The 17,723-nt window shown below is 35.4% G+C and overlaps 1 protein-coding gene across 3 annotated transcripts in view; it reads left to right on the top strand.

The window, feature by feature from the left end:
- The window catches only part of CNOT6 (CCR4-NOT transcription complex subunit 6), a 48,630-nt gene extending 42,989 nt beyond the window's left edge, over positions 1-5,641 (top strand). For all 3 annotated transcript variants that reach the window (XM_031953810.1, XM_031953808.1, XM_031953809.1), the window contains exon 12: positions 1,573-5,641. In XM_031953810.1, the coding sequence (XP_031809670.1) occupies positions 1,573-1,785 (213 nt within the window). In that variant the 3' untranslated portion in view covers positions 1,786-5,641. The remainder of the gene's footprint in view (positions 1-1,572) is intronic.
- The last annotated feature ends 12,082 nt before the right edge of the window (positions 5,642-17,723 follow it).

The following is a 17,723-nucleotide window of genomic DNA, read 5'->3' as shown; positions in this document are numbered from 1 at the left end:
CATATATAATCGATACAAAATTGTTTTGCCTTTTTTACAGGGTATGGGGGAAGGGAGAGAATTTGGAACTCAAAATTTGGAGAGAAAAAGTTAAAATTGCTTTTACATATAATTGGGGAAAATAAAATATTAAAAATTTTAAAACATCAGTCAAAACTGCTCGCAGTAGCTTTTCCAGATTCATATTTTTAGTAAGGACATTGGGTTAATCCTCCTTTCAATGTTTCTATTGATTATATAACAAAAGGCCCCATGCACTGATCTTGGGGATGGGAGACAAGGCAGATAGTGAGGTGATACCAAAAGAACCTATCTTACAGGTTAAAGATAAATAAGTGAATGTATATAAAGCACTTTACACATTTTAAAGTGCTATTTAAATGTCAGTTATTACTAAGAATAATCCCAACACTTCTCTATGTACTTAGTTGCAGCAGTGAAGGAGAAGAAGACAGATACTGTAACTACTTACCAAGGCAGCTGATTTCATTTATAAAAGTAAAAATATTTCACTGAAATCTGTCTTTCTGAAAGCATTGCCTTTGTGTATGGATGGGCCTGTCAGAGAATGGTCCATCCTTCCTTTTTAGAGATAGAATTCTATGGATTATTTATCTGCATGTCATTTATGTATGAATTATAAATTATTCAGACTCTCTTTTATTTTTTACACCTTAAATCTTCCAAAAGAATGTTTGCCTTGTCTTTTCTACCACTTTATTTCAAGAGTCATCAGTATAAATCTCAGTGCTGATTGTAGCTCCTCCACATCTTGCACAGTTCTTTGTAAATTTATGTAGCCAAAAAAATTTCATTATCTGGTATAGTGGCCAGCTTACTGTTTATGAGTTCCTCTACATTTAAATAGGTTAGTGTTCAGATGAGACATACACAGTCTACAATCTATGCTTAAACTCAGCAAGCATAGTCTTTGAGAACCTATGTTCATCCCCTCATGAGATGTCTTAATAGGACTTGATGGTGGAAGAAGGAAAAAGTGTGCTTATATTCAAAAAAAGAGTGTTTTCAGTTTAGTGTTCCTATGGTTTATTATTTCCTCATAGAGATATGTTCTAGTTGTCATGACTGTAGCCATCCTCCTATCCCATCCCCCCAAATTAGGTCATTTAACATTTTAATTTGTACAGTTTTTACTGCTCATTGGAACTAATTAGCTCCATGCCTTTCAGCTAGTCAACTTTTATCTCTAGTGGAACCAGGTATTTCCTTCCTACCATTTCATATTCTGCTGGGTACTAGATTAAGTGGCAGGGCTAAATCAGAACAGGTCTCAGGAGGCAGGATTTATGTTGATTTCATTCGAAAGCTAAATAGCGTAATCTGGAAGCTACTTTTATGCCCCTTTTGCTTTGTATTATTGACTTGACTCATATCCTTCATATTGATTTATGTTCTCATTGTTTTCTTTGACTGAAGTTGTTTGAATGATTTGGTTTATGATGGTCGTATAATGATAATTACAAGTGATAAAACTGTAAAACTGTGTTCCCCAGAGAAAGCCCTTGATGTTTCAGTAACATCTTTTGGGTTTTGTTTTTGTTTGTTTTCCAGGGTATAATTGACTACATCTTCTACTCTAAACCTCAGCTGAACATCCTAGGCATTCTTGGACCTCTGGATCACCATTGGCTAATAGAGAACAATATAAGCGGCTGTCCTCACCCACTCATCCCTTCTGACCACTTCTCACTTTTTGCACAACTGGAGCTTTTACTACCCTTCCTGCCCCCAGTCAATGGTATCCACCTTCCTGGCAGGAGGTAGTCAAGTACATTGAGAGGGCAACCTCAATCTGATTTGTAAAATTGTAAAATCTGAATATAGAGGAGTGAGGTATGGCCAACAGGGATTTTTTTTCTTAACGATCCGAATTTTAAATCTTGATTATTTGGTAAAGACATAGTAAAAGCCAGGTGCTATCAACAGAGACAAAATTCTGAGCCCAGTCTGCTTTGTGTACTGTTAGACAGGGATTGGTGCATTTGCACCTGTCTTTAATTTGTTACAAGTAATCTTCCTATTTCTCCTATCCAGCATAATATTTTCATGCCTTGAAATAGGGAAATGTTTATAGAGCATATTCTCTTTGCACAGAAATCTGTAGCACTACTTTCTAAGGCCAGTAGTAACATCTAGAGACCATTCTTCTGTACTTCACTTCCTCCTTTTTCAGACTTATTTGTAAAATATAGAATTTGAATTTAGCCTTTATGCTTGTATATGAACTACAGAAGACCTGATTTATGAGATTTTGTACTTTAAAAAAATCAGATTTGGAAATGATTGTATTGTAAACTAAGGCTAAATTTTTATTGGTTTCATGTGTTAGGCCAGCTTGTAAGTAAAAGAAGCTGCCACAGGCTTTCTCTGCTAAGGATTTGCACTGTTAGGGTTGTGTTAGCCCTCTTGAACTACTTTATTTTTAAATTGAGAACATTGCTTTCTAAATCAAAATCTGTTTAAAGCTTAAGACATTAACTCTAACCAGAGATAATTTATCCATGTATTTGTGAATTGTATGAAAAAACATATGACTCCCAGGACAGATAAGCTAAGCAGTCAATAATCAGTAGACTTCTATGGGCTAATGTGTGTAGATTCTAATATTTTTAAATCTTTAACTTTTTTTTAAGTTAAGAAAAATTAGGGATGCTTATGTACAGCTTCTTAACTTCTGTTTAAAATACTACTTGTCCTATCTCCACTGTGCCTGCTCTTATTTGTTCTCAACAAGCACTGCCTGTGCATGCAGAGAGAATCTGTGCATCCTCTTTTATATTTTTAAAATACTGTTAACATTTGTGAAAATTTTATGAAGATGCTTTTGTAGAAGCTGTGGCATTTTTTCCTTTTGTGAAGCATTGAATATCACATATTTGAACTTGTTCAGAATGTGGGTCCCCAATTCCTAGCTCACCAAACCCAAGCACTGCTCACAGAGTCAATTGCACAGTGCTGCCTGTCACTCAAAATACTACTATCATGTGAATTCTTTTCAGTTTCAATGTGTTCCTGTCTCCAAAAAAGAGAATATCATTTCTTGGAAAAAAAAGTAATGTTTTCTCATTTATGAAGCAGTGTAATTAGATTCAGTATTGTATATTCAGAACAGGTTACCAAGACAATTCTTCAGATCATTTTAAAGTGACCAAGTCTTATTTTAGTGTGTCAAGCAAGACTAAAGTTATATCATATCCTGTGTTTGTTGCTCATAGTGCCATTAGTAGCTTAGAGATGTAACGCCAACTTTTATCTTGAAAAATTAACTTATATTTTCTCTCCCCATTCTCTCATCTTTCAAAAATCAATTAAATGAATTCCAAAAGAACTTGGTCTAACTGCTTTTGTTTCAACTGCAGGCAGGGAAGCAAAAGGGCACTGTATGAACATTAAAGTAAAAATTGCTGAATGCTGTGAGCATTTTTTTTTTTACCACAGTAGATGTCATTGCCAATATGACTTAAAATTTTATTATAAAATCTTGGCACTTAAATGTGCTTAACCATTTTAAGATAAAATGACATAGTGTATAAAGTCTAATATTTTCACTTTAAATTTCTAAAGTCTTGATCTTGAATTCTTGTCTGGGACCTGGTTTTTGTTTGAGGTGTTTTTTTGTTTGGTTTTGGTTTTTTAAAGTTGTGCAGACATCAGACATGTCCAGTTTATAATCAGTACATTGAAATGCAGGTAGAATTGATGTAGTAGAGTCAATGCATAACTTTTATGTTCTTTTTTGGTTTATTTTTTTGTAAAGTGTGAATAAAAGGTGTTTACTCATGTTTCCTTAACAATGTGTTGGTAATGTGCATCATGACAATTTCCAGTGAAGATGAGCTAATTGAGCTCATCAAATTGAGTAAACTATTTTTTTGATGATCTGGATTATGTAATAATAAGTCCAGAAAGCTTTATGGCAGGTTTGGGGGAAGCACTTATTCATTTTGTATTTGTTAGTAGGGGATATTTTACTTTAATAGATGCTGGAGCTGGAGTGCACTTGTTAGATTCTTAAAGGTTTGAGCTTTACTCATTATGTTTCACCTGTATTTGTTACTGTCTCAAATAGATTTGAATTTATGGCAGCAGAGTAAATATTATGACCTATTGTGTCTTGAAGATACTTGTTCTTGCCTAGACCAGACACATTGCAATCTTTGTGTCAGTTTAGACTGCTTTTCCACCTTTTAGATAGTGATAAATTGAATTGTGAGAATCTACTAATGGTTTACAGCTATAATTTCAAAGGAGAAATATTTTGAATCTAAAGGGGAATAACAGTTATACCCAAACTGAACTGAGATGCTTTTGTCAAGCAAGTTTTGTGTTAAAATATTTTCCTGTGTCATGAATCTAATTTTCAGCATCATTTCCAACAAGCCGTACCCCAAAAAGATGCAATAAAATTCATATGTTTTCACAGTGCAGATTTTTTTCTTCTAAAGCCCTATAACAAATATTAATTAAATGCAATTTTGGTGTTGCCATAACAGGCCTTCAGTGTTTTTGTAAGCACATCATACAAATGTTCTTAAAGTGGGGTTGGGGGTGGGAGGTGGGAAAAGAGTTTAGTTTTCTCTCTTATAGGAAAACAGGTATTTTGGAGCCATTAAATTCCATTCTGTAAAGTGTCTTGAAGCTCAAGACAGTTTGCAGTATTTATGGAGATTATTTATCCTTTGAGAAAATAATGTTCATCTAAATTAGATTGTGGCACAATTTAAACTAAAGCTGTGGAAATATGAACTAATTGAAACTTTAAAAAACAAATAGCATTAATTAGGCAAAGAAGACCACTAGAAAATTTGTTAATTTTGTGTAACTCAGTGACATCCAGTAAGCCTTAGTTTGGCCTAATGCTTTTAAATCTAGGGGAATTATTCTCCTGAATGTTGGATTTTAAATTCAAATTCAATTTTTTTTTCTAAGATGCAAATTCTCAACAGATAATTTTCAGTATTCCTTTTTTTTTTCTTTTAGCTATGTATGGTATAACTCTAAAGTAATGAGGTTGAATATCTTATAAGCTACATAAAATCAGTCTCACTACATTAGAGCTCTACCTTTTATAAGGAAATAAACCACCTAAGGCAAAAGAATTCTGAGATTTCTTTTTAAAGCATTCCACCAAACTGTGTAACTTGTTAATATTCAAGCAACTGCTCCTATAGGCATTTCTTACCCAGCCTAAAACAGTATTTTAGTATATGTTAACTTTGCAATTTTTTTTGGCTACATATGTTTTAATAACACATAGATGTCTTGGTATGTTCAAGTAGTGTCTAAAATAGAATATCTAGTCTTTCTTCACAGTACTTCTGTATAATGTGTGATGCACTGGACTATCTCTTGTTTACCATTCATGTAATACAAACCAGCACATTATCAGCACTAAGCTCAAAGAATGTTGCATTTGTCTAGGCAGCTCTTTAATAAGATTATTGGGAAACTGAATACGGTCTGATGGTAAACAAGGGCTTTTACTGTTCTCTTCAGTGGAACTTTTTCTTGGTCAAATTGTAACTAGCTAGTATTATATTTATATACAGGGTCTTTTTTCTTTACCAATGTATTTTCCTACTCATAGCTGACCAATAAATTCATTATCTGTTTCAAACTATTTTTATGTGTAATTTCTATAGCAACTGTATAACAAGTATCAGCAATAAATATTGGTGTACTTTAGCATCTTCATATATAAAATAAAAGGGTTGGACTGGATGCCAGAGCTTTTCCAGCTCTGAATTTCTAAGACCTTATGATCTAAAGAATGAGTCTCAAATCTTGTAATCCCTAACACAAGATCCAGCTCTTAATTTCAGAGGTATTTAATGAACATGAAGCCATTTGATAAAGTGAGCGTATACAAAAGAAGGCCTGGGGGCATTATATATATATATATATATATATATATATATATATATATATATATATATATATATATATATATATAAAATTTCAGAATATGCTTAGTCACTAGGTATAATACTGGTATCTTTACCAATATTCATTGCCCCATCCCTGGAGAACAATGGAGGTCTTCAGGCCCTTTGGACTAGACGATGACGGGTCAGTATTTTAGAAGGAATTCTTGCTTTAGGTACTAAATGAGGTTAGATTATACCTTGTAACTCTGAGAGAATTTTAGAGAACAGAACTTTAAGACATGAGTTTTATTTCATCTCTTACAAAGCAAATAGCAGCTCAAGTCATCCAACTGGGAAGAATGTAGTCATTACATATTTAGTATGGTTGTCCTTAGTCATTCATTTACACTGTTGCAGCAGGATTGAAGGTAACAAAAGGTGTGCAATTAGTATTTGCTCTCGGACATAATGGAAATACAGTGGGTATAGATTCTTCCGCAAACATTGATGTAACATTTTGTCTTGTGAAAAAAAGATTTTGAACATGTTTGTTCCTACTCAAATCACAGTCATTTGGAGGGAGACAAAAAATTTACTTTCCTGCCTGCTTCTAATAATGAAAATAGTGTATCTGGGTGTTTTTTTTTTTTTTAATAGACCTGCTTTTATGTGCTTTTTTAAAATAGCCATTTATAAATAAAATGTTTACTAGGATTATTAGGAGACAATTCAAATAATACTTTATTAAATGTTTGCCAAAGCATTTTTTATGCATGGGAAAAGTTGTCTTTTCTGCTTCAATATTTGAGGAAGCATGAGCATAAATATTGATTAAGCCATTGATGTCTTTTTTTTTCCAGGTATTTGTATCTTTTCTTGTTTTGTTTTCATCTATATATTTGACACCAAGTTTTCGTAAGAAGGTTGTTGAATTCAATATGCTATTATGTGCTGTGCTAATAAAACCAAAATTTTGGTAGTGTGATTGAATGAGAGAGTCATGGACTTAAGGTAAATTTCCAGTTTTTGGAGATATGATTTTTGTGGACATGATTTGTTCATAATGTACATGTTTTTTACATATGTTCATATTATGAATATTCACAATATTCAGTTTCATGATAATGAGTTGGCGACATTTAAAAATTTAAACATTCATAAGTTCACCTTAGTTGTAGACTCAATTTACTGACTGAAAAATTAGTTTCACAAATTTTAGGAGGATTGGATCCATTTTATTAAAGTTAAAATACACACACACAGTGTAGTTCATTAATTAAAGATTTTCATTCTTGAGTTCTAGTTTTTCCTCTGTCACTAACTCAAGAGGTGGCTTAGGCAAATCACTTTACCTTTCTGACCCTCATCCGTGAAATTGTAAAAGTTTGGCTTTATTATCTCCAACAGCTCTTATATTCTAAAATTCCAAATCGATATCTGAATTTTACAAATATAATTGTAAGTTAAGCATTCAGATAGATAAATGTAGAAAATCAAATAATGGGAAGTCATAAACAATAATTTCAATAACTTAGAATGATATAGCCCTTATAAGTACTTTCTTCATAGTAATCCTGTGAGATAGGCAGTGATTGCTTCCCTACAATTTTACAAGGCAGGTATTAGAAGTGGTATTAGAAGCTTCTTCCTAGCTACTGATTCTCTTTCTCTGTCTTTCTGTTTCTTTGTCTCTTCATGTCCAGACATGCCTGTCTGTCTCTCTCTCTTTTACTTGTCACTTGTTTGAAATCACACTGGAGAAATGGTAGGACTAGGATTTGAACTCAGATCTGATTGAATCTAGTTCTTTCTCCTATGTCTTCTTAGAGTGGGACATAATGAACAATTTTGCGATATTTTGTTTTTCAATCTTTTGTAGTTCGGGAGAGAAATTACCCCTAAACTGATAAATCAATCCTTCCATGTACCTATTTATTATTTAGAAATAAATGTCTGCTAAATAGCCCTTTTTTAGAATTTGAAACAGTTCAGAATCAATGCAAATCTCTTAAATCATTCAAACCTACTACTCTTTCAAACACCTGTCAATTGAGGATACTGCATTTTTTAAAAATGAGTAACCTAAAGTAATACTTAGAAGTTCTTAGGTCTTGCTCTTCAGCCCAGCTTTACAATCCAGCTAGTAAAAGTAAACTACCTTGCTATACTGCTGACTCAATGCTGCTGTCTGATTACAAGATAAAAATAAAGAGATCTGAAAGCTTATCCAGCAGCTCACCCAGCACTTGCTGGCAAGACCAGAAATCTAGGAGTAACCTATTTCGGTGCAAGAGGCTGACATGTATAGTAAAATACAAATATTCATTTAAATGTCTTTTGAGATTAGAATGCCATGCTTAGTATTGGGGAACATGCAAAGTTTAGGTGGGAAGGTCTTTGAGCATTTCTATTGATACTTACAGCCACTTAGAATAGTATATTGAGTTGCATTGTTGTTAAATCCAAATTTCATTGGTTTGTCTCTAGCAAGGGTTTCAGAAAGTGGTTTAGGAAAGGGAAATAGGCCAGTTGACCATACAGAAGTTTTCTAAATCTTTGATATCAAGAAACATCAGTGTTTGAGCACTTGGTCAACTGAACTGCTACATAGCTTGTATTTTTATATATTCTAACTTTTATCCTACAGCACCATCATGTTGTTTTAAAGCCATCATGTTAAAGTTCATTTTTAGTATTCATTATAGTGCCTTCCCTTAATGTGTATGAATGTAGAGATATTCCTTGGCTTATCATTTTTGGTGTGGATTTAGAATATCTGGAGAAATAAGTAAGTAGCTAATAGAGTGGTTTCAATAGTCAGAAGTCAGCTGTGATTTGGAGGGAGGATTGGTGTACTAAGCTAGTAGGTGCTTGTACCTCCATCTGTTTAACCTTGTATCACAAGGTTTTAATAGAAAATGGCTGAAAAACAGCCATTTAAAAGAAAACCAGCTATTTACAAGAACATACATTTAGTTCTTAATATAGAAAATCTTTCAAAATATCCTATTAAAATATCTAAAGAAGAGGAAAAGGAGATTAAATGGTGTAGGAAATACTGAGAATTCATTAAAATACTTAAATGTCACAAGTCTATCTTCCTGTTTCACAGAGTTCTTAAGTATATTCTTTGTGAATTCTCATTGTGGTGGATCTCCAGGGCTTAAACTAACTGCTCTTTTTAAATCTGTTCAGTCAGACCTAAAAGATAGTGTAGTCAATATAAAGAGAAGTATATTAGAATCTCTAAAAATATTTAAGATAATAAGTTGGAAATGGATCTGCATTTTATACAAAAATCTTATTTGTGCTATTTTCTTCCATCTTTGCCCATATGATCTTGCTAACACAGGATCTTTGTTTCTTTACCACTGATTATGTTCTATTTATAGCCAACCAATAAATTCATTATCTGTTTCAAACTTTTTTCAGTGTAATTTCTGTAGCATCTGTGTAAGATTTGAAATAATATTAACCTGTTTTGACATCTGTAAAATGAGAGTGTTGACTAGATGTGAACTCCTGAGGATTTTCCAGTTCTGCATCCATGACATATGATTCTTGTCCGAAAATACTGTTGTCAAGCCAGTGGCAAAGATTCTATTTGGACATTTGAGAAGTGCCCCTACAAAGACAATTGTTTTGTGGCTTCTCCTTCACGTTTTTCAAAGATTTAGTAGTTATTTAGTAGTCAAATGCTAAAGCATGATATTTATGGCTCTCCATCCTCAGTTTACAAATTACCTTTCTAATTCAAATTCTATTCACTATTCTCCATATCCATTCTATGCCAGTAGTTATCAGCGTGTATGCCTGGGTGCATAGTAAATTCTATCCAGGTGTGCCATGAATTATAATAGAATTTACATATGCAATTACATGTTCATGAGATAGGAATATGCTACATTTCTTTACGGCAAGGAATAATAACTGCTATGAGCAAAAATATCACATCTTTATATTTTAGCTGTGCTAAAGTAGTATTTTCTAATCTCCCTTTGACTTTGATAAGCATATTCTTTTTCCTTTTATGGACAAGTATTCAACTAGCTCCCGAGTCTATATCTACACCCTCAACACCCTACTTGAAATCTCCCTGATCTACTTATTGCCTATGTATTTGTAGAAATGTATCTATCTATATATGGAAATCGCTACCAGGATGTTCCATTGTCATCTTAAACTCTGCACGTCCAAAACAAAACTTTTTATCTTCCTTACAACATCTCTTCTTCCCCTTAACTTCTCTATTTCAGTGTATAATACCACCATGCTTGTGGTTATGCAGGATAATTAACTTGGGCATCTCTACGTAAATTGTTTCTTTCCTTCATAATTCTCCCTCCCAATTCAATAAATTGCCAAGTTCTGTTGATTTCCACCTTGAAAATATCTCTTGCATCCATTTCCTTTCTACTCTGGGTATAATCTGGATTCAGATTCCTCTCCTAGACCAGTGGTCATGCATAGGATTCTATAGGTTAAAAGAAAAAAAAAAAGCTCTTAGCACTTATATACATATATGCATATACTTATAAATTATGTAACCACACTGTAAAACACAAAAATGGACATTTTAAAAGGATAAGATAAATATGAAATAATATTTGATCCTAGAGTCAGTAGAGAATCCCTGGAGTGACCTGGTCACTTAAGCTATAGGAAAATCAGCTGTGTGGACAAAGAACTGGGGGGCGAGGGGGAGAAGTGAGACAACTTGAAACAGAGTCCAATTAGGCTATTGCAGTAGTCCAGGTGAGAGGAAATGAGGGTCTGAATAAGAATGGTGACTTTGTGAATAGAAAAAAGGGGATAGATTGTAGATCTATGAAAATAGAAATGACAAGAGTAGCTAATTGATTGGCTATGTGGAATGAAAAAGAATAGCGTTAAAGCTGGTTATGTTTAGGGGTAAAGGTAATAGGATGAGATTTGTTGTGATCTATCCATTCCTACCCATCTTGTACCACTCTCATCCCAAATGAAAAAGAATAAGGGAGAGCTCTCATTCCTCAATTATTTCTCTGGGTGTCAGTTTTTAATTTTCCCCATGGCAGCTAAGCCACTACTGTTCTTAGAGTTTGGAGGATGGAAATTAGTGCAGCCTGAAGAATGAATGGAGTTGGTGGGGAAAGGAGGGTTGAAGGTGGTTAGGTGTGATAATATCAGACCACTGTTTTAGTGAGGAAGGTGGATGAGACTCATTTCCCCACCATCCAATTGTTTGATTACAAATCCCCTAAAAATCAGACCAGGGTCCCACTTTGGAAACCACTAGTCTAGACAATTGCAAAAAACTTCTAATTGGCTTTTCAGTTTCCTCTTTCATACCTTTCCCAGAATACTTCCTAATGCACATTCTAATCATGAAACTCAAGAAGTCTGTTCTATTTTCATCATCTCTTGAAAAAAATATAAATAATTGATCCTGATGTTCAAGGCTCCCACAATCTAGCTCCAAACATTTGGGGTCTTGCCTCATTAATCCTCTTTAGTAGAAAAAATTTGTTATTCTCTTATTTCTCATCTCTTCCTGCCGTTTCCTCTCTCCTGGCCTTAGCTCAGACTATGTTTTCATGCCTAAATTGGACTCACCTCCCCATTCCTGTTTCCATCTCTTCTACTACCTCCATCGTTCTTCCTAACCATCTGTTGAAGATACTTTCTCACCTCCAATTTCTTCTATGATATTGAACCTTTGTTCTCTGTTTCTATTTTATCTTAGTTATTAAAGTGTGTGTCCTTTTTCCTTATTAAATTTAATTTTCCTAAAAATAGGGTCCATACCATTGCAATTTTGTTGTTCTCAGGACCCTAAAATATAGTAAGGCTTTAATAGATGTTTGAATTCCCCTTATATTATGTTGCTTCCTACATCTTTTGAGGGATGTCTATGTCTTTCTAGCTTTGTGAAAAGCAGGAAACCTTAAATTAAGCAAATGCAATTCCCTTGATGTGAAGTCATTTGAGATACACATCTCATCACTGACAAGTGACAGAAATGTTCCTAGATGTTCCTAAATGTACTATTTAAAAATAAAAAGTATTGCCCCTTATTTTGAAGGGAAAGTTCCCAGGGAATAAATGACTGAGATTATTAAGACTGTTGAAGAGAGCGAAAGCTTTTCATAGTAGCTGTTACAAAGATACCATATAGTAGTTATAAAGGAAAAGTTGGCCAAATATCAGGTAATTCCATCTGTTAATACTTCGCATTTCTGAAGCAATTTAAAGTTTTTGTAACAATCCTATGAGGTGTCATCAGTGATAGATGTGGTATCCTCAAAATCTAATGCAGTTTTAAACTCTAGTACTAAAAAACAGTGACTCAAAAGTCTTAATGTAGTCGTAAGTGTTTTGGGGATTCAGGAAGACTTGTGGGACACTGTTCACCAATGGTAGAATTTAAGTTGTTTGGCTGGAAGGAGAGGAGAGGAGAAGAGATCCATAAAGTGTGCAAAGGTATATAGAAGAGGATCAAGCTATTTTCCCTAAACTAGATTGTCCATTTTCCCTTTAAAACTCTATAGTGTCCTTCAGTACTGGTCAAATTTGTTATCTGGAAAGTTTTATATACTTTTCATCTAGATTATCATCTATAATAAGGGATTTTGCAAATAGTATTGTTGTCCACCATCCTAAAGGGCTATGTCTCCATAACCTGGCATATTTTGTTCACTGTATTAACAAGGCTCCTGTAGTTTTTGTTAAATCATTTCCCTTGATTTTGCTTCTATTTGGTTTTGGCCCACTTCATTTTATCTTATTTTAGCAGTGACTTGGATAAAGCATAGATGACATGCTCATCAGACTTTCAGATGCAAAGCTAGGAGAGCTTATGAACATGTCAAGGATCCAAAAAGATCCTATAAACATTGAGATAAATCTAGAAAAATGGAACTTAATATTGATAGAGAACTAAATGGGAAGTATGACTAAACAATTTCTCTGAAAAAGATCCAGTCTTTTAATGGCTAACAAGTTCAGTAGCAGCAGTTTAACAAGAACTAATGGTGACCAAAAAAAACTGGTGTAATTTTAGGCTGCATTGAGAGACACAGCGGCCAATATCTTTGTCTTATTTAGACCACTTCTAAAGTAGTGTGCTAAGTTCTGTGTATCACATTTTAGGGAGAATATTGATAAACTAGTGTGTCCAGAAAGCAAACAGGGTGGTAAAGGATCTCAAAGTCATTTTGTATGAGAATTGGTCGAACTAACTTCTTGTTATTCATTTGTTTTAGTCATGTCCAATTCTTTGTAATCCCATCTGGGGTTTTCTTGGCAAAGATACTGGAATAGTTTGCCATTTCCTTCTCCAGTTCATTTTACAAACAAGGAAACTGAGGCAAACAAGGATAAGTGACTTGTCCAGGGTCACATAGCTAATAGAGTCTGATGCCAGATTTGAACTTGGGTCTTCCTGACTCCAAGCCTGGTGCTCTATCCACCTAGCTGTAGAAGGAAGTCAGGGATAGAGAAAAGATGACTTTCAGTATATCTGTATTTGAAGAGTTGTTGGGGAGAATAAATCAGACACTTATTGAGTGCCTACTGTATGTGGGGGATTCCTACAGGTACTGAGAATTTCTACAGAACTGGGAATAGAGAGGAAACAAACAAAAATCTCTACTTAAAGCTCTTACATTCTAAGAAGAGAACCATGAGCTATAAGTAGAAGTTGTAAAGAAGCAGATTTTGGTTTAATGTCAAGAAAAAAAAAAGTCCTTACAATTAGTTATCTAAAGGTAGAATGAGCTGCCTTGGGAGGTTATAGATTCTTTAAGCGGAGGATGACAGCTTGTCAAGTATGTTGTAGAGGGGATTCTTGTTCAGGTATGAATTTGACTACATGGCCTCTGAGGTCTCTTCCATCTCTGATATTCTGTGATGTTAATATGCATGAATATTCAGGAAACTGACTGCAAACACCAGAGGGAATTGCAGATGTAACTAAGGGGTTTGTCTTCCTTGCAGCCACTAGGTGTCAGTCTATTCAAAAGCAAAGATACTGGAATCAAGAAAAGATATCTTTTTCTGATCCCTCCCACTCTCCCCTTTTTTCCATCCTCCCCCCAAAAGTTCCTGTTCTACCTAGTACATTCAGCTCCTCCAATCCACAAAAGTCACCTCTGTTGCTATTGCTTCAATTGTTTCAGCATGTCTGACTCTTCATGATCCCATTTAAGGATTTTTGGTTTTTTGGACAGATACTAAAATGGTTTGCCATTTCCTTCTCCAGCTCATTTTATGGATGAGGAAACTGAGACAAACAGGGTTAAGTGATTTACCCAGCATCTCACAGCTAGTTAATGTCTGAGGCCAGATTTGAACTCAGGAAGATAGTCTTCCTGACTCCAGGTCTGGTGCTTTATTCATTGAGCCATCTATTTGTCACCCCTGGCTTGTCCCAGGGGACAGAGAATTGACCTATTCCAGGAAATGTCAGAGCCTAAGTTCCCTCTATTGTCCTCCTCCCCAACTCTCTAAGAGAGTACCTCAGGTGCTCCCAGCTGTACCCTGAATTTCAAGCCTTGCTCTCAGGGACAAAATACAAAGTCCCCACCCCTCTCCATTATTCTATCTTCCCAAGCCCTAGAAATTCTAAGCATTTAGTTAAAGCTAACCTTGTATTTCTTATCTTGATTTATGCCAACCTTATCTTCCATCTAGGTCCCTGTTCTCCAAACATCTCTCTTTTCTATGGACTCCTATCTGACCTGGAAGAGCATCAGTAAAACTACCCTTTGTGGAATCCCAAGTAGTCATCCGCTTTCTGTTTGAAGACCTCCCTAGTGATTTCTACCTCACAAAGCACCCTATTTAATGTCAGACAGCTGTAATTGTTAGGAACAGAGTAACTATTTTCTTGCCTCCAAAAACCTGATCTGAAAATATAAAAGACCCTAGAAATGGTTTGGAACTATCTCAGAACCTCCTGACTAAGCCAGGGCTTGGTCTAGGAGGTGAAAGTGAAGCTCTCTAAAATCCTAGTGCTAATCTTGTCAGGATGCCACTTAATACAAATGCCTGTATAAATTTCCTTTTAGCCAAGATGAACATTGTCAGATATTGACCACAGTCCTTTTCTTATAGGCAGAGATGCTACCCAAAGCCAAAAGGAGTTAAAGTTTCAATGATAAAAGGCTTTCCTTGGTTCCCCTTATTGGCGATAGCTTCTGGCACTGTACTAATCAGATTACCAAGCACTGTAAAACAGTCTGCTCTCAAGAAGCTTTCATATCCACTGAGGTAGCTATGGTATCTCTGCACATTATGTCAGACAATACAAAACATTTTGGTGGGATATCACACTAACACATGAGGGATGAAGGAAGAAGGAAACAAACATGTTCTCTGTCTCTGTCTCTCTGTGTATGTCTCTGTCTGTCTCCTCTCCTTCTATAATCTCATGTGTATATGTTAATACTACCCAATTCTTTCTGTATATGTGTGTGTTTGTATGTGTGTGCGTATGTGTATGTGTATGAAATTTTGATGGATGAATGTAACTTTTCTCCCTAGCTAGTCAAGAGCTTCTGGAAGGCAAGAAATAAGTCATATTTTCTTTCACTCCCCCTGCTCCTGCCTTGTTTGTAAGGCTGGACACATGATCAGTGTTCCAAATATTAGAATCATAAAATGTCAGAGCTGTGAGGAACCTATGAGAATACTTTTCATTTTACAGATAAAGAAACAAGCTCAGAAATGAGTGATTTGCCCAAGATCACATAATCAATGGATTCTACAACTCAGCTCTTTGGGCTCTCAGTCTAAGGATTCCTTTCCAAAGATTATGATGCATTTTATTAATTGACTGACAAACTCTTAAAAAGTGATTGAAGTCTTCTCTTCTAGCCACATTCAAACTTAGGTAGAAAATATTGACTTCCACACAACTGCATCACTAGAAGGAGCCTCTCACTTTGCGGAGTTCTCTTTATTCCTGCCAGGTTACTACAAATGGAGACATGATGTTGATATCCAGCCTGATTGGTTGGGTTTTTCAGCAGATCCAATTGCTTCTCCCACAAATAAATTCTTTCCAGATTCCCTAGCCATAAGATGGATGCAGATCTCTGAAAAAGTGCTTCGTGGAAAGGCCTCAAAGTGCGCAGACCAGCTCAGAGACAAAGGTGGTGTACAAAGAAATCCTAAGAGCTCACGTGCTGAATCAGTAATCTTATTGATCTGAACATCTTCTGCAAGAATATAGCTCTTTAATAGTTCATGACCTCTTATTGTGGATGATTTTTGTCCATGTCCTCCCACTAATCCTCCACAGATGTATGACCCAGACAATATGGTGGAAGCCTTCTTCTGCTTCTTCTGACATTCCATTGGGACTGATGTGCCATCCATTACTCTATATGACTGGTACACTAGCTTTGCTTAATTGATACATTTTTGTATATCTTTTTCATCACTTCTTAAAGAATCATGTATTTACATTTGGAAGGAACCCAAAGGTTATTTATTTCAACCCCTTAATAGATAAAGTCAAAAAAGAGTAAATAACATTAAATGTTATAGAGTTAAATGGGAAAGCTGGGATTTGAACCTAGGGCCGCTGACTCTGAATTCAGCATTTTTTCTACTGCAATAGATGCCTCTCCCTTAATATATTGCAGTCCATTAACAATGCCCCTCATGTGCCTCTCCATCATCCTCTGGATGATGCAAAGCAGATTTGCAAAGTAGATTCTTCAGAAGTTGGGTTCTCTGTCATGTGGGATTATTGAAAATGGTTATTTGCATGTAAGTATTCTTATTCCTACCTTATCACGGAGAAATCCCATTTTAACTTTAGCTGGGCTCTTGATACTGCTCAACATTTCTTTGATTCCCTCATATTCCCCATAGTGGTGGTTTCAAACTTTTTCCTCTTTCCTCTCCCATCTCTGCCCCCAAATTCCTTCCCCCTATGCATTTAACCCTTCTTCTTGCATTATCATGGAGATCTGAGATCCTTTCCTCCACAGCTTCCTCTGCCTCCCATTTGCCCTTATAACATGTCTCTGGATTCCTATTGGAGGATAAAGGTTTAAATGAAAATCTTCACCTGGGAATGGTTGGAAAGAAGTCCTTTGCTCACCCACTTGGCTTTCAGATGCTTGGAAGTTTCTGAAGAAAGAGAAGTTTCTGGGATTCATGATAAAACCTGAAGAGCACCCAGATAAATCCCAAGAAAACCTGAATCTATACTTTCATGTCTCCTTGGTGCTGACTTTGAAACCTTATGAAGACTGGGCAGTAGGTGGATCTTACTGACAAATGGCTATCAGTAATATGCCAGTTGAAATAATATACCTGGGGCTCAGAGAACCATTGCTAGGAAACCGTCTGGGGGCACATCTGAGAAAAATGTAATATTTTGTCTTTTCCAGCTTCTCCATCCTGTGAATGCCTTCAATAATAATAACAGTTAACTTGTCTAAAAAGAACTTTAAAGTTTACAAAGCTCTTTTCTCACAGCAACTTTGGAGTAGGAAGTTTGAATATTATTGTGCATTTTACATATGGGGGAACCAAGAATCATGGATTTCAAATAACTTGCCCAAGGCCCCATGTAAGGGGCTGAGTAAGGATCTGAGGAAACTGAACGCAGGTCTCTTTTGATTGTAAGCCCAGTGTTTCCTTAAAAAAAACTACTTTGTACTTTTTCTTTGGGCCCTAAGTATGCCCTGTGCTTATGTCCTATCTTCCTCATTAGGCTGTACATTTCCTGAGAGACGGAGCTTGGTCTCAGTGCTGTCTTCCTCTTCGACACCTAGGACATGACTTTGCACTTAGGAAACTTTCGTTTAATTGAACTGACTAGCCAAGGATTCAGGA

The sequence above is a fragment of the Sarcophilus harrisii genome, chromosome 2, assembly GCF_902635505.1.
Source record: "Sarcophilus harrisii chromosome 2, mSarHar1.11, whole genome shotgun sequence".
In the NCBI taxonomy this organism is placed as follows: domain Eukaryota; kingdom Metazoa; phylum Chordata; class Mammalia; order Dasyuromorphia; family Dasyuridae; genus Sarcophilus; species Sarcophilus harrisii.
Note: the sequence above shows the minus strand (reverse complement) of the source record. Positions and strands in the feature narration are given on the sequence as shown.